Here is a 22,037-nt window from a genome sequence, read left to right on the forward strand (position 1 = left end):
TTATTTTATTTGTACTTAAGTAGTTCTTCCTTATATACCTCTTAACAATAAAAAAAAGTATTTAAATAGATATAATTCGAAAAATAAACTTTATAGGGATGTGTTATATAAAAATGGTTTTAAATTTATCGTTTATCGGGTTCGGGGAATCTCGCTGGATTGAAGATATGGACCGAAATCGCTGCGGACATTAAAATCAAATATAAAGAGTACGCGATCATTTTTAAGACTCTCTCGTGCTTCTCCACCGAGATATTCTTGAGCACGGTGATTCCAATTAATAACCCGGCTAAGGCCCCGAAGAAATGTGCGGCATAACCGATGTGCTCGTCGTTTTTGTCGCCTACATAACGGTTATAAATCGCTGTTCCAACATCCGTACAAATAACAACAACGAATATCGCTAATTGAGCCAAAGGATACGTCATATCTTTCCAATTCTACAAAAAAATGAATTAATTAATTAATATGAGAGATCAAATCAAAACTCGCCATAATAATTGATGCAATATGAGCAGTGATAAGGGCATAAACCCCCCCGCTAGCTCCAGCTAACCAAACAGAAGGATCCGTGACACTCGTCCCTAAAGAACCCGCAATAACCCCCGCTAAATAAACGATCAAAACCCTCCACCATTTATGAACCATCTCCAAAGGGACCCCAAGGAGTAATTGAACGAAGAGATTAACCAATAAATGAAGGAGACTAAAAATTATTCCGATTAGATTTAATTTTAAAATTGAATTCTTGTTTACCCAACGTGCACAAACATGTAAGTGAAAAACCTCCATGCTTCTTGTCTACGATGGGGGTTATAAATATGTGCCGTAGCCATCGGCCCCCGAGCCATGGTGTTGCCTTGGACGGCATCGACGGTGAAAAAAACAATCTCGATTAATGATATGAGGATCATGCACACTTTCGGGGGCCAACACGAGTAACGCTCTTCGTAGCGCCCATCGGCCACATCGATTGATGTGGATGATTTAAGTCCCGATTGATGAATCGATGGTGGAAGAAGATATCTCATGTACCTTTAATGATAAAAAATTAAGGAAAAATTCGAAAAAACACGAATTCCTATTAAACCGGTCAATACCTATTCTGATGATTGCTAATTCTCCTACATTTAAAACTAGAACTAGCAACATTTGAGTTTAGCCGTGCGTCATCTCTCAAGACGGCTAAACCCGAATGATTCTAGTTCTTGTGTTAGTTCTAATGCAAAACTAGAACTAACACAAGACCCAGAACTAGAAGCATTCGGATTTAGCCGCACGTCTCTCAAGACGGCTAAACCCGAATGATTCTAGTTCTAGGTCTTGTGTTAGTTCTAATGCAAAACTAGAACTAACACAAGACCCAGAACTAGAATCATTAGGGTTTAGCCGGATCATACCGATACCGGGGTAATGTCCCCCGAACTCACACTCATAATTATTGGCATTATGGTAAAATGTGTATTAGCACAAATTTAATTTTTATTTATATTTTTCAGTTAAATTTAAATTTGATTTTATTATCTAACTGAAAACTCTCTTTTTAAGTAATTTATAAATAAATTAATTTAATTTAAATTGATAAAATCAAGTTAAACCCCCATTAACTTAATTTCTGCTTCAAATCCAAAGTGATGAATACAAGAAAAATGATATTCTTATTCAAGAGTAAGATGAAATAGAGATAATAGTTCCAAAATTTAGTTTCTTTATATTAAATCAATGCTAGAAATCAAGTTAAACTCCTAGTCTGTTCAAATTAGAGCTTGTTATAAAGTATTTTATAGAGGCTATAGAATTTTTAGTATTTCTTATTAAAGTTTATTATCTAACTGAAAATTCTAAATATAAGTAATAATATAATAATATTTAATGAATATATATAAGGAGAATTTATTAAATTTATATTGGTTAAATTAAGTTAATGGGGGTTTAACTTGATTTTATCAATTTAAATTATAAAAATATAAATAAAAATTAAATTAAAATAATTTTATATTAAATCAATGCTAGAATAATTTATATTATTACTTATATTTAGAATTTTCAGTTAGATAATAAAATCAAATTTTAATTTAACTGAAAAATATAAATAAAAATTTTATCTAACTGAAAATTCTAAATATGATTGAAAGGACTAAAATACCGCCAAATTCTTTAAATTTCAAGACAATAACTATTACTCCCCTAACATTAAATATTTACAATCAATGTAATATTAATAATAAATATTCTCGTAGACGGCTAAACCCTGGGAAAACTCTGGGAGAAACTATTATCCGCTTGGAAAGACAAGATACTGTTTCCAAAAAACTATTAACTACTTTCAGAATGCTAAATATTGTTGGAAAGGCTACTAATTGCTTGGAGAAAGCTAGATATTGTTAGCAAATACTATTTAATGCTTTCAGAAGACTATATACTACTGCCAAAACACTGCTGAAGACTATTTACTGAAACTATTCTTCTGTTGAGCGATATCTTGAGATTATTGAGATGATTATTCACAACTGATTATTGATTGAGATCTGTGTTGCATATTTTTATTGAATTAAAACTAGAACTAAGACTAGACATAGAAATATTCGGTGTTTTTTGAAAGAGTTTCGACGCACGGTTAAGAAAAAAACTTTCAGGTGTTAACGTCAACGTTAATTTTATTATTATATTCGTAATCTTTATAAAAAAACCGTTAAAATGAGTCCAAACATGATACACTTATCTCAAAAAACAAAAAAGTTAGGCTAAAAAACATTAAACGCGAAGTTAGCAACAATGAATATAGCAATTTAATTTTTAAATATTAATACCAACCTTAATTTAGATTTTTTTTTTTATTATATTTTTGTTTTTCTGATAAATTTTAAGACATTTTATAAAAATTAAGAATGTCAAAATGACGTTGACATTTCAAACCGGAAGTTGTTTATATCTAGAGTAATATCGGAATTAAACGTATCATGTTTGGGCTCATTTTAAAGGATTTTTCACGACGATTACAAATATGTCAAAATGACGTTGACATTTCAAACCGAAAGTTTACCATAACTTCATTAATATTGAAGATAAATATGTCGTGTTTGTACTTATTTTAAAGGATTTTTAATGAAGATTACAAATATGTCAAAATTGAGGTTGTCATTTTAAACCTGAAGTTAGTTATCATATAATAGTCAAATGGACAACTTCATGGTGTTCTTTCATGATGTATTTTATATTAAAAAACCTTTAAAATGAGTCCAAACATGACGCATTTATCTCAAAAAGCAAAAAAGTTATACTAAAAACCACTAAACGCGAAGTTAGCAACAATGAAGTTAGAAATTTAATTTTTAAATATTAATACCAACCTTAATTTTTGATTTTTTTTTATTATATTTTTGTTTTCGTGATAAATTTTGAGATATTTTATAAAAATTAAGAATATGTCAAAATGACGTTGACATTTCAAACCGGAAGTTTACCATAACTTCATTAATATTAAAGATAAATATGTCATGTTTGTACTTATTTTAAAGGATTTTTAATGAAGATTACAAATATGTCAAAATTGAGGTTGTCATTTTAAACCTGAAGTTAGTTATCATATAATAGTCAAATGGACAACTTCATGGTGTTCTTTCATGATGTATTTTATATTAAAAAACCTTTAAAATGAGTCCAAACATGACGCACTTATCTCAAAAAACAAAAAAGTTAGACTAAAAAACATTAAACGCGAAGTTAGCAACAATGAAGATAGCAATTTAATTTTTATATATTAATACCAACCTTAATTTTTGTTTTTTTTTATTATATTTTTGTTTTTCTGATAAATTTTAAGCCATTTTATATATTTATTAAAATGACATTGATATATAAAACCGGAAGTTGCTTATATCTCGAGTAATATTGGAATTAAACGTATCATGTTTGGGCTCATTTTAAAAGATTTTTCACGACGATTACAAATATGTCAAAATTGACGTTGACATTTCTAACCGGAACTTGACCATAACTTCATTAATATTGAAGATAAATATGTCGTGTTTGTACTTATTTTAAAGGATTTTTAATGAAGATTACAAATATGTCGAAATTGAGGTTGACAGTTTAAATCTGAAGTTAATTACCGTATAATAGACAAATGGACAACTTCATGGTGTTAAATGGGATGAAATTCTCCATATTTCTCTAAATATAACAAAATATGATGTAGGTAAAAGTAAAAACTTTTTGAGAAATACTAAAAAGTTTAATTCAATTCAAGCAAACATGTTCTGAAACTAATTCAGTAGAACTAGAATCATTAGGGTTTGGCCGCACGTCTCTCAAGACAGCTAAACCCGAATGATTCTAGTTCTAGGTCTTGTGTTAGTTCTAATGCAAAACTAGAACTAACACAAGACCCAGCACTAGAATCATTCGGGTTTAGCCGCACGTCTCTCAAGACGGCTAAACCCGAATGATTCTAGTTCTAGGTCTTGTGTTAGTTCTAATGCAAAACTAGAACTAACACAAGACCCAGAACTAGAAGCATTCGGATTTAGCCTCACGTCTCTTAAGACGGCTAAACCCGAATGATTCTAGTTCTAGTGATGGTGTTAGTGTAAAACTGGAACTAACACTAGACCTGGAACTAGAAAATATCGGGTTTAGCCGTGCGTCTGAAGACGTAAAAACGTTTTTTACGTCACACCCTTATCATATGTTACCTTCCAAGATTTAACTAAAATATTGAATATTTTGATTTTATTAAAATAATTTTTTGTATGTAAATTAAGTTGAAAGAAATTTAGATCCATTCCTAAACCCCACCTACTAACAAAACATTTTTTCATTATTTTGTATAATATTCTAAGTACTGAAGATGAAACATTAGTTTTAAAATATGTTTGCTTGAATTGAATTAAACTTTTTAGTATTTCTCAAAAAGTTTTTAGAAATATGGAGAATTTCATCCCATTTAACACCATGAAGTTTTCCATTTATCTATTATACGATAATTAACTTCAGATTTAAACTGTCAACCTCAATTTCGACATATTTGTAATCTTCATTAAAAATCCTTTAAAATAAGTACAAACACGACATATTTATCTTCAATATTAATGGAGTTATGGTCAAGTTCCGGTTAGAAATGTCAACGTCAATTTTGACATATTTGTAATCGTCGTGAAAAATCCTTTAAAATGAGCCCAAACATGATACGTTTAATTCCGATATTACTCTAGATATAAACAACTTCCGGTTTGAAATGTCAACGTCATTTTGACATTCTTAATTTTTATAAAATGTCTTAAAATTTATCAGAAAAACAAATATACAGTGTGTCCCCGGATAGGTGAAACGACTCTTATAAAAGGTAAAATTTTTTTGATATTAATTGTCATCTTTTGGGGTTTAGCCCTGCTTGATTAACGACTAATTTTGAACATATTATCAATTATTAAAAAACAAGTGAGCCTTGATAGTGAAAGAAAAACTCTTTTTGTGGCAGGTAAAGTACCTTTTCTGTTTACAGTACGTGAAAGTGTTACTAAGAAGTTTTGTTCAGAATGAAAAACTATGGGCATATGCAAATTTTCGGATTGATCGGCCTACTTTGAAAAAATCCATATCAAACAATTTTATTTCTAACAAAGACTGCCATGGAAAAACAAAATTGCTTTCCTGTCACTGTTAATCTCTCAAACTGTAATTTAGTAAACTTAAAGTGTTTTTTAAACAGAATGTTAACATTACAGGAAAAAGTTTACGTGATTCAGTGTTATGGAACCGGGAAAAAACCGATTATTGCTTTATTTTGTGAAAAATTTCCAAATACTGCAATTAAAAGAAGTACTTGTTGGCGTTTAATCAAAAGATTTCTTACAGCAGGAAGTATTCACTCTAAGAAAAAAAAATTATGATGAAACTGATTAACTATGATCAACTGTTTTCCTTTGTGGACGAACACACACTTAATTTCTTGTGAACATTTTCAGAACGGTTTGTTTATTTCTCCCTAATAATCTGAATCTCAAAACAAAAAGTCGTAATAAGGTACTATTGACGAAAATAATAAACAATAGGTTTTATCAAAGTAGCCTGATGAAAATTTGCATATGGCCATAACTTTTCATTCTGAATAAAATTTCTTAGTAACATTTTACCATACTGTAAACAGAAAAGGTACTTTACCTGACACACAAGAAATTTTAGCTTCAGTATCAACACTCACTTGTTTTTTAAAATTTGAAAATATGTTTAAAATTAGTCTTTAATCAAGCAGGCCTGAACCCCAAAAGATGACAGTTAATATCGAAAAAAATTTACATTTTATAAGAATCGTTTCACCTATCCGGGGACACACTGTATAATAAAAAAAAAAACAAAAATTAAGGTTGGTATTAATATTTAAAAATTAAATTTCTAACTTCATTGTTGCTAACTTCGCGTTTAGCGTTTTTTTAGTATAACTTTTTTGTTTTTTGAGATAAGTGCGTCATGTTTGGACTCATTTTAAAGGTTTTTTAATAAAGATTACGAATATAATAATAAAATTAAATTTAAGATTAATACCTGAAAGTTCTTTTCAAAAAACACTAAAATTATTTTTAGGCGCACGGCTAAACCCGAATATTTCCACGTCTAGTGTTAGTTCTAGTTTTATTTTAATTCAGTGACTAGAGCTAACACTAGACCGAGAACTAGAAACATTCCAGTTTAAAATGTCAACCTCAATTTTGACATATTTGTAATCTTCATTAAAAATCCTTTAAAATAAGTACAAACACGACATATTTATCTTCAATATTAACGAAGTTATGGTACACTTCCGGTTTGAAATGTCAACGTCATTTTGACATATTCTTAATTTTTATAAAATGTCTCAAAATTTATCACGAAAACAAAAATATAATAAAAAAAAATCAAAAATTAAGGTTGGTATTAAAATTTAAAAATTAAATTTCTAACTTCATTGTTGCTAACTTCGCGTTTAGTGGTTTTTAGTATAACTTTTTTGCTTTTTGAGATAAGTGCGTCATGTTTGGACTCATTTTAAAGGTTTTTTAATATAAAATACATCATGAAAGAACACCATGAAGTTGTCCATTTGACTATTATAAGATAACTAACTGCAGGTTTAAAATGCCAACCTCAATTTTGACATATTTGTAATCTTCATTAATAATCCTTTAAAATAAGTACAAACACGACATATTTATCTTTAATATTAATGAAGTTATGGTAAATTTCCGGTTTGAAATGTCAACGTCATTTTGACATTCTTAATTTTTATAAAATGTCTTAAAATTTATCAGAAAAACAAAAATATAATAAAAAAAAAAACAAAAATTAAGGTTGGTATTAATATTTAAAAATTAAATTGCTATATTCATTGTTGCTAACTTCGCGTTTAATGTTTTTTAGTCTAACTTTTTTGTTTTTTGAGATAAGTGTGTCATGTTTGGACTCATTTTAACGGTTATTTTATAAAGATTACGAATATAATAATAAAATTAAAGTTGACGTTAACACCTGAACGTTTTTTTCTTAGCCGTGCGTCGAAACTCTTTCAAAAAACAAGCAATTAGTAGTCTTTCCAACAATATTGAGCATTCTGAAAGTAGTTAATAGTCTTTTGGAAACAGTATCTTGTCTTTCCAAGCAGGTCCTAATCTTTTCTATTAGTATATAGCACTCTGAAAGCAGTAAGTTGTCTTATGGAAGCAGTATCTCGTCTTTCCAATCAGTTTGTTAGCATTATCTAGTCTTCTCCAAGCAGAATGTAATCTTTTCCACCAGTATCTAGCATTTTGGAAGCAGTAGGTACCTTTTTTAGAGAGCATATCTCTTCTTTTACAGTAGTATTTAGCATTCTGGCAGCATTAGGTAGCTTTTTGGAAAGCATATCTCTTTTCCAAACAAATATTAAGGTCTTTGAAAGCAATAGGTATTATTTCCAAGTAAGTTGTGGTCTTTTTCTGCAATATCTAGCATTTTAGAAGCAGTAGGTATCTTTTTGAAACAATATTTCCTTTTTCCAAGCAGTTTTTAGTCTTTTACTAGAAGCATTTAATCTTCTAATAGTAATAATTAATTAATTTAAAAAAATTGTCGATTTTTAAGCGACATAAATGATGATTATAATTTACTTATCAAGGATTACTTAGAAAAAAAATTATTTTTAAATTATCTCAAAATATAACCTCACTTTCGCTATCAATGTTTAATGTTTAACCAAGGCGGGGGTTACTCATTACTGATAAGAAGTGCGAATTAGATTTTAAATCCTTTTATAAGGTTATTAAACCTACGTACATATTAAAATATTGTCCGAAAATGTATTTATTTTCCGGATCCATAACCATATGAATAAATTCTTGGCAATCCAGTTTCCCATCGTCGTTTCGATCGGCGTTTTCGTGTATCCTACGTATAACGTGCCTTGGGATCCCTTCTTCATTACTTTGAAGGAATTCATAGAGTTCTCGGTAACAAACGTAACCATCTTTATCTTGATCAACCTGTTTAACGAAATTAATCAAATTAATTAATCAAATGGATAAATTAAAAACGTACCCGATCGAAAAGTTCCTTCAAATGTCCCGGAGTTTGTAAAGGGATGCTAAGGGAGTCGCTCCTGGCCCTAGGCATTGTAAAAACGAAACGATTAAGCGAAATGACAAAAATCGGCGTGTCGATACAAATTTATGGCTTAAACTAAACAGATAATCCTTTTTTTTTAATTTAGAGATAAGATAATACTTAATTTAATTCAAACTTACATTACAAATCATCGAAATCGGAGTTAACCTCAAAACCGTGACAGTTAAACTTGTCAAAACTCTCGAAAGTCAATTTTTTTTTTATATAGCTAACTTCATTGTTGTTATCGACGTTTTTATGTTATGTGTCATTAAAAAAATAATGCGAAATAACATGATTAATATGACCACAGGGAATTTCCGGTGTAAAGATAACGTTTCGGAACTAATTATAAGGTAATTGAGTATTAATCATCGTTTTTTAAACAAAATTCTTGGTTACCTCAAAAATTTCGAATGACAGGTGTTAAGTGTAGTTCGATTGATTCGATTTTTCGATTTAAAATTATTTCTTTTTTGTGATTAGAGTTAAATTGAAGGAAATATTGAACGAAAATATCATCGAGGATGGTGAAAAAGCCGATTTGGAGGATTTAACGGTGAAGTGGCAGGAGAAAAAATTCGGAAAATGGGAAAAAAAGTTTTATGGGGATGAAAAAAATTGTTTGACCGATTTGGATAAGAAATACCACGAAGAGATTAAAAAGCGACCCGAAATCAAGAAATTTTTATACAGCTATGTTGATGAGGATGATTATTCCCAACAGGAAGAGGTTTAAATCAAAAATTTTATCTTAATATGATACATAATAAAATTTTTGTTGTAGAATGTGCATAATTCGCAATTTACCAGCGAATTATCCAAAAAAATGGAGAATTTGCCCCCTGAAAACGATGTAGAATTAAAAAATAAATGCGAGTACACAAAAAATCTCTTAAAATCCTCATTAAACCCATTTATTGACAACAAATACGAGGTTATGTATATCATGGGTGATTTTGGGTAAATCAAATTAACTCCAATTAATTAATTAATTCATTATTTAATTAATTTTTTAGGGAATACATCGAAAACACTTGGATTAAACACGAATACATCTTAGCAACAATTAAATATTTCCCAAAAAGGAGATTATTAACAATTTATCCCGATTTTAACATCTTCGAACCATACAAATTGACAATAACCAGTGATATAACGAAAATTTATGAATACACCATCGAAAATGCGTCCCATTTCGTTAACGATCGCGAAAATGATTTGGAAAATGATATTTTAGATAAAGTAATTTGATTAAAATATCTTAATCAATGATTTTAATTAATTTTTAATTTTAGATATCAAAATATGAGAAAAAAATTAACCAACTATCCATATCAAATGATTTTTTAACCCCACCGAGTGAAAAATTAAATTATTATTTGTTCCTTGAGATAAAATCAGGGGAAAATTTCGAGTATAACAACGTTTATGTTCAATACTTCGTTGATTTGCCCCTAAATTGGTCGTGTTTCGACCAAAATCAACTCAAAGGCACCACTCAAGCTTGTACGAGAAGAAACGTTGATGGAAAATTTTATTTTGGAGCAATTTTCGAGGTTATTCTAAGCGTTGATTTAAACTTAACGAAAAAAATTTTAGATACCCCGTTTATTTATTTCGAAATTATCTCAAAAGACACTTTTAATCGGTTTAGAATCGAGGGTATCTCGTACTTAAAACTTCCAATTTTACCTGGAAGCTACGAAAAACGGTTGGAATGCCTTCGAATTCGCCCAGATAATATTTCAAACGAACTCCGCCGATTTTTTATCGGCGATTTTATGAGTTACGACGATATTACTTGGTTTTCTATGCCGAAATCGCATCAAGTAAGAATTTTTTTTATTAATTTATTAAGATAAATCAAAATTAACGATAAATTCGTAAAGATCGACCTCGAATTGTTCGAAATGACACCCAACATGACGTATTTACGTTGAAAAATAAATCGGAAAAAATTAAATTGTCACTTTGACAGGCGGCCATTTTGATTTATAAAAGTGAGGTTATCTCTGAAATTATTTATAATAAATTGGGGGAAAAAATCATATTTTTTAATTTTTAATCGAATAGAAACAATTTTAAACTTGTATTTAAAAAACAATATTAACCTCACTTTTTAAGGTTATAATTTTAATCAAAATTAACAATAAATTCGTAAAGATCGTCCTCTAATTGTTCGAAATGACACCCAACATGACGTATTTACGATAAAAAATAAATCAGAAAAATTAAATTGTCACTTTGACAGGCGGCCATTTTGATTTATAAAAGTGAGGTTATCTCTGAAATTATTTGTAATAAATTGGGGGAAAAAAATCATATTTTTTTAATTTAGAATCGAATAGAAACAATTTTAAACTTCTATTTAAAAAACAATATTAACCTCACTTTTTAAGGTTATAATTTTAATCAAAATTAACAATAAATTTGTAAAGATCGTCCTCTAATTGTTCGAAATGACACCCAACATGACGTATTTACGATAAAAAATAAATCAGGAAAATTAAATTGTCACTTTGACAGGCGGCCATTTTGATTTATAAATGTGACGTTATCTCTGAAATTATTTGTAATAAATTGGGGGAAAAAAATCATATTTTTTTAATTTAGAATCGAATAGAAACAATTTTAAACTTGTATTTAAAAAACAATATTAACCTCACTTTTTAAGGTTATAATTTTAATCAAAATTAACAATAAATTCGTAAAGATCGTCCTCTAATTGTTCGAAATGACACCCAACATGGCGTATTTACGATAAAAAATAAATCAGAAAAATTAAATTGTCACTTTGACAGGCGGCCATTTTGATTTATAAAAGTGAGGTTATCTCTGAAATTATTTATAATAAATTGGGGGAAAAAAATCATCTTTTTTAATTTGGAATCGAATAGAAACAATTTTAAACTTGTATTTAAAAAATAATATTAACCTCACTTTTTAAGGTTATAATTTTAATCAAAATTAACAATAAATTCGTAAAGATCGTCCTCTAATTGTTCGAAATGACACCCAACATGGCGTATTTACGATAAAAAATAAATCAGGAAAATTAAATTGTCACTTTGACAGGCGGCCATTTTGATTTATAAAAGTGAGGTTATCTCTGAAATTATTTATAATAAATTAGGGGAAAAAAATCATATTTTTTAATTTGGAATCGAATAGATACAATTTTAAACTTGTATTTAAAAAATAATATTAACCTCACTTTTTAAGGTTATAATTTTAATCAAAATTAACAATAAATTCGTAAAGATCGTCCTCTAATTGTTCGAAATGACACCCAACATGACGTATTTACGATAAAAAATAAATCAAGAAAATTAAATTGTCACTTTGACAGGCGGCCATTTTGATTTATAATTTATAAAATCAAAATGGTGGTGTTTGAAGTTGTAAGTCATCGTTTTTAATTTCCAATACAATTTATTTAATTAAAATTAAAATTTCCAATTGACAGGCGGCCATCTTGAATTATAAAAGTGAGGTTATCTCCGAAACTATTCAAAATAAATCGGTGGTGTTTGGACTTAAAAATCATCGTTTTTAATGTAGAATCGAATAGAAACAATTTTAAGGTTGTATTTAAAAAACAATGATAACCTCACTTTTTAAGGTTATAATTTTAATCAAAATTAACAATAAATTGGTAAAGATCGTATTCTAATTGTTCGAAATGACACCCAACATGACGTATTTACGATAAAAAATAAATCAGAAAAATTAAATTGTCACTTTGACAGGCGGCCATTTTGAATTATAAAAGTGAGGTTATCTCCGAAACTATTCAAAATAAATCGGTGGTGTTTGGACTTAAAAATCATCGATTTTAATTTAGAATCGAATAGCGACAGTTTTAAACTTATATTTTAAAAAAATGATGTTTACGTTAAAAATTAATGTCGAAATGTCACTTTTGACAGCTAATTTAAATTGAAACGTTACATTTGATGATTGGTTTTGATTAAAACGTCATGATGTGTCGTTTAATAACAGTGAAACGTCAAATTGACAGGCGGCCATTTTGAATTATAAAAGTGAGGTTATCTCCGAAACTATTCAAAATAAATCGGTGGTGTTTGGACTTAAAAATCATCGTTTTTAATTTAGAATCGAATAGAAACAATTTTAAGGTTGTATTTAAAAAACAATGATAACCTCACTTTTTAAGGTTATAATGTTAATCAAAATTAACAATAAATTCGTAAAGATCGTCCTCTAATTGTTCGAAATGACACCCAACATGACGTATTTACGATAAAAAATAAATCAGGAAAATTAAATTGTCACTTTGACAGGCGGCCATTTTGAATTATAAAAGTGAGGTTATCTCCGAAACTATTCAAAATAAATCGGTGGTGTTTGGACTTAAAAATCATCGATTTTAATTTAGAATCGAATAGCGACAGTTTTAAACTTATATTTTAAAAAAATTATTTTTACGTTAAAAATTAATGTCGAAATGTCACTTTTGACAGCTAATTTAAATTGAAACGTTACATTTGATGATTGGTTTTGATTAAAACGTCATGATGTGTCGTTTAATAACATTGAAACGTCAAATTGACAGGCGGCCATTTTGAATTATAAAAGTGAGGTTATCTCCGAAACTATTCAAAATAAATCGGTGGTGTTTGGACTTAAAAATCATGGTTTTTAATTTAGAATCGAATAGAAACAATTTTAAGGTTTTATTTAAAAAACAATGATAACCTCACTTTTTAAGGTTATAATTTTAATCAAAATTAACAATAAATTCGTAAAGATCGTCCTCTAATTGTTCGAAATGACACCCAACATGACATATTTACGATAAAAAATAAGTCAGAAAAGTTAAATTGTCACTTTGACAGGCGGCCATTTTGAATTATAAAAGTGAGGATATCTCCGAAACTATTCAAAATAAATCGGTGGTGTTTGGGCTTAAAAATCATCGATTTTAATTTAAAATCGAATAGAAACAGTTTTAAACTTATATTTTAAAAAAAATTATTTTAAATTAAAAATTAATGTCGAAATGTCACTTTTGACAGCTAATTTAAATTGAAACGTTACATTTGATGATTGGTTTTGATTAAAACGTCATGATGTGTCGTTTAATAACAGTGAAACGTCAAATTGACAGGCGGCCATTTTGAATTATAAAAGTGAGGTTTTCTCCGAAACTATTCAAAATAAATCGGTGGTGTTTGGACTTAAAAATCATGGTTTTTAATTTAGAATCGAATAGAAATAATTTTAAACTTATATTTAAAAAAAAAAAAGTTTTTAATTAATAAATTTTTTTAATTTTTAGGATGTTGTTTTAAATAAACAAGGCACGACAACGTTAAGTTCGGGTTCAATCGAAATCAAGTTCAACATCATCGAACAATCGCGCGTTTTCATGGAAACCGACGACGAAAATCGCACCGGAAGTAGACGCGAACGCCTCATTTCGAGCAAATTAAACGGGGGATTAGCGAAAACCGTCCGCGAAGTTCTCAAAGCGTTTAAAGAGGCGCGAAGGAACATGTTGGAGGCGCGAGAAAAGATTTTTACTTGAATTAATAAAGAAAAAAAATAATTTGAGGTAAATTTTATTTATTAATTTTTTTAAATTTAATAACCCAATTTCTTTCCCTACTAAAATAATTAATTAGTAATTAATAAAACAATATTTATTAAAACTTCATAAAAAAAAAACTTGGCAACACCGCTCGTAAGAACTCGGCAATGATCGATATTATTAAAACGTTACGAATTAAGATTGGATTGATTCGGGTCGTTTCGCTTTTAAATCGGGCGTTTTCGTTTTGCCTCGTTTCTCGTCGATTTTCGGTGCTTTTAGGTCGAATTAATTCGCAAATTTTGTTCTAAAACATTTTTTTTGCATCTTAAAGTAATTTTTGAAAAAAATTTGATTAATTCGAGTTAATTATTATTATTTTTTTTTGAACATAACCTCTCCGAAACGCGTGGTTGCCAGATAAATCCGATCTAAACGCGTTCTAATCCTCGCGGTGTCTTGGCCTTGGGAGCGACGTTGCCACGTTTTTCTTTCAAACCGATTCTCATTGAATCAAGTTGAATCGAGTCGTGTCATTGACATATGCGTAATTATTTGGTTAATAAAACATTTTTTATTTTATTTAATATATAAAACAAATTTAATTTTTTTTTGTTTAAAAATTAATTTTTTTAATTTAATTATGTTTTAGGGAAGAAATTGGGGTATTTTTTGATTCAATTTAATTTTTTTTTGGAAAAATTGAATCAAAAAAAGAAAAAAAAAATGAGAAAGGAACCTAAAGTAGCTTTTTGTGAAGACTCCCGTGGCAAAAACCTCTTTAAAGGGGATGTATCCATCTCGTTTTAAAGAATTTCGCTTTGTTTTGAAGCAAAAATAGTCCTTTATCTTATTTTTTTCGGTTAATGCAACAATTTTTTTTTGTTTTTAACTTTTATTTGTTATTATTAACACATTAAGTGCGTTTTAATTAATTGTTATTAAAACGATTTAACGAAAGAAACTAAATTGAAGGGGAACAACTTTCTCCACAGAAATTAGTAGGTCGAAAAAGATCTAAGAAAAATAATAAATAAAAACGGGGACGGATCGAAACTGGAGCTTAAATTATCGAAAGGAAAATTTGCAATAATAATTTATGGGGATGTGTTTCGTCGGGTCGAGAAATTCTATCCTCTTCAAACTCGGTTTCGATCGATACACGTCCGGGTTTATTTTGGGATTCAAAAATTATTTCGAGAATTATTAAGTAAAATGTGCTTCATCAACTTTAATTGAGAAATTAGCACAGAAGTGAACGCAAATATACTTGCAGTTTACATCCTAAATGTTTTTTTGACAGCGCAAACTTCATATTTGACATATAAACGTCAATAATTAATGTTAAAACGTCAAATTTGACAGTTACTTTATGTTGAAACGTCAAATTTACTATCTAAATGACGAAAACGGGAAAATTAACATCAAATTCGACTGTTAGATGACATTAAAATGTCTAAATTAACAAAATAAGCGTTGTTTGATAAATAAATCTTATAATTTGGTGTTGAAATGTCAATTTTGACAGTTACTTCATGTTGAAACGTCAAATTTACTATCTAAATGACGAAAATGGGAAAATTGATATCAAATTCGATTGGCAGATGACATTAAAATGTCTAAATTAACAAAATAAGCGTTGTTTGACAAATAAATATTATAAGTTAGTGTTGAAATGTCAAATTTACTATCTAAATGACGAAAACGGGAAAATTAACATCAAATTCGATTGGCAGATGACATTAAAATGTCAAAAGTAACAAAATGAGCGTTGTTTGACAAATAAATGTTATAATTTAGTGTTGAAATGTCAAATTTGACAGTTACTTCATGTTGAAACGTCAAATTTACTATCTCAATGACGAAAATGGGAAAATTAACATCAAATTCGATTGTTAGATGACATTAAAAGGTCAAAATTAACAAACTAAGCTTTGTTTGACAAATAAATGTTATAATTTATTGTTGAAACGTCAATTCTGACAGTTAGTTCATGTTGAAACGTCAAATTTACTATCTAAATGACGAAAATGGGAAAATTGATATCAAATTCGATTGGCAGATGACATTAAAATGTCTAAATTAACAAAATAAGCGTTGTTTGACAAATAAATATTATAAGTTAGTGTTGAAATGTCAAATTTACTATCTAAATGACGAAAACGGGAAAATTAACATCAAATTCGATTGGCAGATGACATTAAAATGTCAAAAGTAACAAAATGAGCGTTGTTTGACAAATAACTGTTATAATTTAGAATTGAAATGTCAAATTTGACAGTTACTTCATGTTGAAACGTCAAATTTACTATCTAAATTACGACAACGGAAAAATTAACATCAAATTTGATTGTTAGATGACATTAAAATGTCAAAATTAACAAAATAACCGTTGTTTGACAAATAAATGTTATAATTTGGTGTTGAAATGTCAATTTTGACAGTTACTTCATGTTCAAACATCAAATTTAGTATCTAAATGACGAAAACAGGAAAATAAACATCACATTCAATTGTTAGATGACATTAAAATGTCAAAATTAACAAATTAAGCGTTGTTTGACAAATAAATATTATAAGTTAGGGTTGAAATGTCAATTTTGACAGTTACTGCATGTTGAAACGTCAAATTTACTATCTAAATGACGCAAACAGGAAAATTGACTTCAAATTCGATTGGCGGATGACATTAAATAGTCAAAATTAACAAAATAAGCGTTGTTTGACAAATAAATGTTATAATTTAGTGTTGAAACGTCAAATTTACGACGAAGACGGGAAAATTAACATCAAATTCGTTTGTTAGATGACATTAAAATGACAAAATTAAGAAAATAACCGTTGTTTGACAAATAAATGTTATAATTTGGTGTTGAAATGTCAATTTTGACAGTTACTTCATGGTCAAACGTCAAATTTACTATCTAAATGACGAAAATGGGAAAATTAACATCAAATTCGATTGGCAGATGATATTAAAATGTCAAAATTAACAAAATAAGCGTTTTTTGACAAATAAATATTATAAGTTAGGGTTGAAATGTCAATTTTGACAGTTACTTCATGTTGAAACGTCAAATTTAGTATCTAAATGACGAAAACGGAAAAATTAACATCAAATTCGATTGTTAGATGACATTAAAATGTCAAAATTAACAAAATAACCGTTGTTTGACAAATAAATGTTATAATTTAGAATTGAAATGTCAAATTTGACAGTTACTTTATGTTGAAATGTCAAATTTATTATCTAAATGACGCAAACGAGAAAATTGACATCAAATTCGATTGGTAGATGACATTAAAATGTCAAAATTAATAAAATAACCGTTGTTTGACAAATAAATGTTATAATTTGGTGTTGAAATGTTAATTTTGACAGTTACTTCATGTTCAAACGTCAAATTTACTATCTAAATGACGAAAACGGGAAAATAAACATCAAATTCTATTGTTAGATAACATTAAAATGTCAAAAGTAACAAAATGAGCGTCGTTTGGCAAATAAATGTTATAATTTAGTGTTGAAATGTCAAATTTGACAGTTACTTCACGTTGAAACGTCAAATTTACTATATAAATGACGAAAATGGGAAAATTAACAGCAAATTCGATTGGCAGATGACATTAAAATGTCAAAATTAACAAAATAACCGTTGTTTGACAAATAAATGTTATAATTTAGAATTGAAATGTCAAATTTGACAGTTACTTTATGTTGAAATGTTAATTTACAAAATAAGCGTTGTTTGACAAATAAATGTTATAATTTAGAATTAAAATGTCAAATTTGACAGTTACTTCATGTTGAAACGTCAAATTTACTATCTAAATGACGAAAAAGGGAAAATTAACATCAAATTCGATTGTTAGATGACATTAAAATGTCAAAATTAACAAAATAACCGTTGTTTGACAAATAAAAGTTATAATTTAGAATTGAAATGTCAAATTTGACAGTTACTTTATGTTGAAACGTCAAATTTAACGATTGGTTTAGATTAAAACGTCAATTTGTGTCATTTAATCACATTGAAACGTCAAAATTGACGAAATAAACGTTATTTGGCAATTAAACCTTAAAAATTAATGTTCAAATGTCACTTTTGACAGTTAATTTAAATTGAAACGTCACATTTAATGAATGGTTTAGATTTTTGTTTGTTGAACTTCAAAATTAACATTAATTTTACATTTTACAGGTAAACGTCAAAATTTTATGTCGAAACGTCAAATTTGACAGTTACTGACAACATCCCATTTGTATTAATTTTGACATAAATCGGATTTAATCGCCAATTAATACAAAAACGTCCCGTTTCCGAAGTTAACGTCAAAAATTAATGTTAAAACGTCAATTTTGACATTTCCTTGTCATTGACAGTTAGATGAATTTGACAGGTGATGCAAATTAGTTATTAAAAATGAGCAAATCGTTTTAACGTTACACTGAGAAATCAAAATTAATGCAAAAACGTCGCGTTTGATCAAAAATGAATGTTAAAACGTCAAATTTGACATTTTGTTGTCATTGAAACATCGATAAATAACACAAAGAACTTAAAATTAATACAAAAACGTCGCGTTTGAGAGGTTAACGTCAAAAATTAATGTCAAATTTGACATTTAAATAAATAAAACGATTAAATTGTTTAATTATCAAAAACAATGAAATCATAAACGTCAAAATTGACAGTTAATATTAACGTTTGAGGTTATGTTTTAAACTATTTTTGTTGTTTTTTTAAGATAAATACGTCGTGTTTGGGCTTAAATGAACCGATTTTTTATCGAGGATTAAAAAATTGAATTAATTTACAATTTAATTTAATTATTATATTAAAAAGTTATTTTTGACGTGAATTTATTTATTTCGTTTCTTTTCAATGTTATTATTATTATTATTTTTCTCAAAAGCGATCTCTCTTTATTTTCGCTTTCGAATACATCCCCTTTAAAATAACAGTCCGCCTAGTTCCGTCCTTTTTCGCCGACATCATCCGTCTCCTTCTACTTTTCCATCTTTGAAAATAAAGTAAAAAAAAGCGCCATCTCCCCGAGTAACAACGTATGAAAATTTTACCCCGATATTCTTATTTAATTTTTTTTTTATTAATTTTATTTAATTTGTTTCGGCCGATTTAAATTAATTTAAAATAATAATTTTTTTTTAGGTTAATTTATTTGGTGTTACTTGGTTTCGGATCGGCGATAACAGATGGCGCTTACGCGTGCTCCCCTATTCGTTCGGTTATTGGACTCGGCCCGAACCCGTTCGTGCGACGACGATCGTAGACGAAGCGTATCCAAGATGTCCGCCGCGCGGGGCCCTCTCCAGTAGAAACGACGTCGATTGCGACGAATACAAATTTGGACGTTATTAAAACGTAACGATTTGAATCGAAGGGTTTTTTTTGTATTTTTTTTTGATCGGGTTCCGTTTTGCGCCCCCGTTTAGAGTTTGTGTGGAAAAAGAATCAACGGTGAGGTGTGGTGACGACGACGAAGGAGACCACAACGAACAACACAACACTTAGTGGGGCCCTAAGAAGAGATTACGTTTAAAAGTATTTATTTTTGTATCAAAGGGAGTTTTTTTTTTAATTTTTTGTTTTGGTTTAAAAAGTAGTGTGAGTGTGTCGTGGGGCGGAAGTTGTCCAGGACGCCGTCGTCGTTGTCGTAAACGTCGCCGCGCCCCCGCAACGGGGCGCCCCCAGTGCCCGCCGTGACCCTGTGCGCGTACGATGTGATGGAAACGGTGGTTCGCATCGACCATGGAGCCCCGGCAGCTATGTCTTACGCCCAGAGGCAACAGCAGCACAGGTTAGTTTTTTATTTTAATCCCAAATAACCTCATCACCTTATAAATTGAGGTTATATTGTTTCAAAAAACCATATTTTTGAAATATGTTGTTGTAGGTTTGTTTTGATCGCGATCGGCCGCCATTTGCTGTAACCCCAGCATGTTACTTTAAAAGTTGATTCAAAAATCGTTGATGTATTCATAAAAAGAAAGAAATTAAGTGATCCCTCAAGTTAACCGCGACTTGATCAAAACGCTCCGGTTAATCCAAATTTAATTAATTTTTCGTTAAGTTTATTTACAAAAAATTAAAAATAGAAAGTTTGATTTACAAAATTGCTTAATTAAACCTTAATCCGCGTTGTCGGCCATTTGCTGTTGTGATCAACAAAAAGAACGTTCTAATTTAGCCGAAATTACCTAAATTCGTTTAGAAAAATGTTTAATTGATTATTAGAAACACATTTTTCTTTTATTTAAAATTATATCTGTGAAGAAGCCGTCGCATTCTCTCTTGATTACAACAAAATTATTACCGTTGACTTGGATTTTTTGATTCTTCGCCTTATGTTGGTAATAAATTTTATGTTGGTAATGTCTTAGAAATGTCATTTAAATTCTTCCAATTAATTCTTTAAGTTCATTTAAAAATCAGTTTGTGAGTTAAAATTAGGGTTGAACGGTCGCTGTTGTTTCAAGATGTTGCAATTAAATTGTGTAATTAGTTAATTATGGGCGAAAATTGAGCATATGTGATACTTCTCGGTAGATAGCTGGAGGAGAAGACTAGATAATACGAATTCAAATCTAGATGCTTCATGGAGACAACTATAATTGCTTGTAGAAGTCTAAATAATGCTTGGAGACAGCTATAACTGCTATTAGAAGAATAAATAATCCTTGAGGATATCTATAACTGCTATTAGAAGACTAAATAATGTTTGGGGATATCTGTAACTGTTAACAGAAGACTAGATAATGCTTGGAGATGATTAAAATTGCTATTAAAAGGCTAGATAATGCTTGGGGACATCTATAATTGCTAATAGAAGGCTAGATAATGCTTGTGAAATCCAGATACTGATTGCAAACAACTATAACTGCTATTAGAAGACTAGATAATGCTTGGAGATGACTAAAATTGCTATTAAAAAATTAAATAACGCTTGGAGACATCTATAACTGCTAATAGAAGACTAGATAATGCTTGTGAAATCTAGATACGAATTGGAAACAACTATAACTGCTATTAGAAGACTAGATAATGCTTGGAGATGACTAAAATTGCTATTAAAAAATTAAATAACGCTTGGAGACATCTATAACTGCTAATAGAAGACTAGATAATGCTTGTGAAATCTAGATACTGATTGGAAACAACTATAAATGCTATTAGAAGACTAGATAATGCTTGTGACAATCTAGATACTGATTTGAAACAAGTGTAACTGCTGTTAGAAGACTAGATAATACTTGGACATGACTAAAATTGCTATTAAAAGACTAGATAATGCTTGGGGGCATCTATAACTGCTAATAGAAGACTAGATAATGCTTGCAGACAGTTATAACTACTAATAGAAGAATAAATACTACTTGGGGATATCAATAACTGCTAATAGAAGATTAGATAATGCTTGTGAAATCTAGATACTGATTGGAAACAACTATAACTGCTATTAGAAGACTAGATAATGCTTGGAGATGACTAAAATTGCTATTAAAAGACTAGATAATGCTTGGGGGCATCTATAACTGTTAATAGAAGACTAGATAATGCTTGCAGACAATTATAACTAATAATAGAAGACTAAATACTACTTGGGGACATCAATAACTGCTAATAGAAGACTAGATAATACTTGTGAAATCTAGATACTGATTGGAAACAACTATAACTACTATTAGAAGACTAGATAATGCTTGTGACAATCTAGATACTGATTTGGAACAACTACAACTGCTATTAGAAGACTAGATAATGCTTGGAGATGATTAAAATTGCTATTAAAAGGCTAGATAATGCTTGGGGACATCTATAATTGCTAATAGAAGGCTAGATAA

General features: G+C 29.1%; 3 protein-coding genes across 3 annotated transcripts in view; 2 read left to right on the forward strand and 1 right to left on the reverse strand.

Annotated features, from left to right (window-relative positions):
- Positions 1 to 57: 57 nt before the first annotated feature.
- LOC111415340 (rhomboid-related protein 2) lies at positions 58 to 8,928 on the reverse strand. The gene is made up of 6 exons (XM_023046962.2): positions 8,754 to 8,928; positions 8,548 to 8,614; positions 8,287 to 8,492; positions 757 to 1,035; positions 493 to 706; positions 58 to 440 (listed from the first exon to the last, which is right to left on the reverse strand). Coding segments are annotated over exons 1-6 (1,083 nt in total). The 5' UTR covers positions 8,756 to 8,928; the 3' UTR covers positions 58 to 125.
- On the forward strand, positions 8,738 to 14,199 carry LOC111415338 (Meckel syndrome, type 1). Its single transcript, XM_023046960.2, has 6 exons — positions 8,738 to 8,969; positions 9,100 to 9,346; positions 9,401 to 9,576; positions 9,633 to 9,858; positions 9,912 to 10,445; positions 13,919 to 14,199. Exons 1-6 carry the CDS (start codon positions 8,872 to 8,874, stop codon positions 14,165 to 14,167), a joined length of 1,530 nt encoding a protein of 509 aa, XP_022902728.1. The 5' UTR covers positions 8,738 to 8,871; the 3' UTR covers positions 14,168 to 14,199.
- Positions 14,200 to 19,379: 5,180 nt separating this feature from the next.
- LOC111415336 (nuclear receptor corepressor smrter) overlaps positions 19,380 to 22,037 on the forward strand; it is a 66,870-nt gene continuing 64,212 nt past the window's right edge. Inside the window, exons 1-2 of the mRNA XM_071201080.1 lie at positions 19,380 to 19,737; positions 19,797 to 19,993. Of these exons, the coding sequence (XP_071057181.1) occupies positions 19,920 to 19,993 (74 nt within the window). The 5' untranslated portion in view covers positions 19,380 to 19,737; positions 19,797 to 19,919. The remainder of the gene's footprint in view (positions 19,738 to 19,796; positions 19,994 to 22,037) is intronic.

This window comes from Onthophagus taurus, unplaced genomic scaffold (assembly GCF_036711975.1).
Source record: "Onthophagus taurus isolate NC unplaced genomic scaffold, IU_Otau_3.0 ScKx7SY_16, whole genome shotgun sequence".
NCBI classification, from domain to species: Eukaryota; Metazoa; Arthropoda; class Insecta; order Coleoptera; family Scarabaeidae; genus Onthophagus; species Onthophagus taurus.

What these genes read in the sequence shown, in the direction of transcription:
- LOC111415340 (XM_023046962.2), bottom strand. An exon ending in TGAAGGAACTTTTCGATCGG is followed by an intron (nt 8,493 to 8,547) that starts GTACGTTTTTAA and finishes TTCGTTAAACAG; the next exon opens with GTTGATCAAGATAAAGATGG. An exon ending in TTCGGACAATATTTTAATAT is followed by an intron (nt 1,036 to 8,286) that starts GTACGTAGGTTT and finishes TTATCATTAAAG; the next exon opens with GTACATGAGATATCTTCTTC.
- LOC111415338 (XM_023046960.2), top strand. Translation starts at nt 8,872, where the DNA reads ATGTTATGTGTCATTAAAAAAATAATGCGAAATAACATGATTAATATG. An exon ending in ATTATTCCCAACAGGAAGAG is followed by an intron (nt 9,347 to 9,400) that starts GTTTAAATCAAA and finishes TTTTTGTTGTAG; the next exon opens with AATGTGCATAATTCGCAATT. An exon ending in TATATCATGGGTGATTTTGG is followed by an intron (nt 9,577 to 9,632) that starts GTAAATCAAATT and finishes TTAATTTTTTAG; the next exon opens with GGAATACATCGAAAACACTT.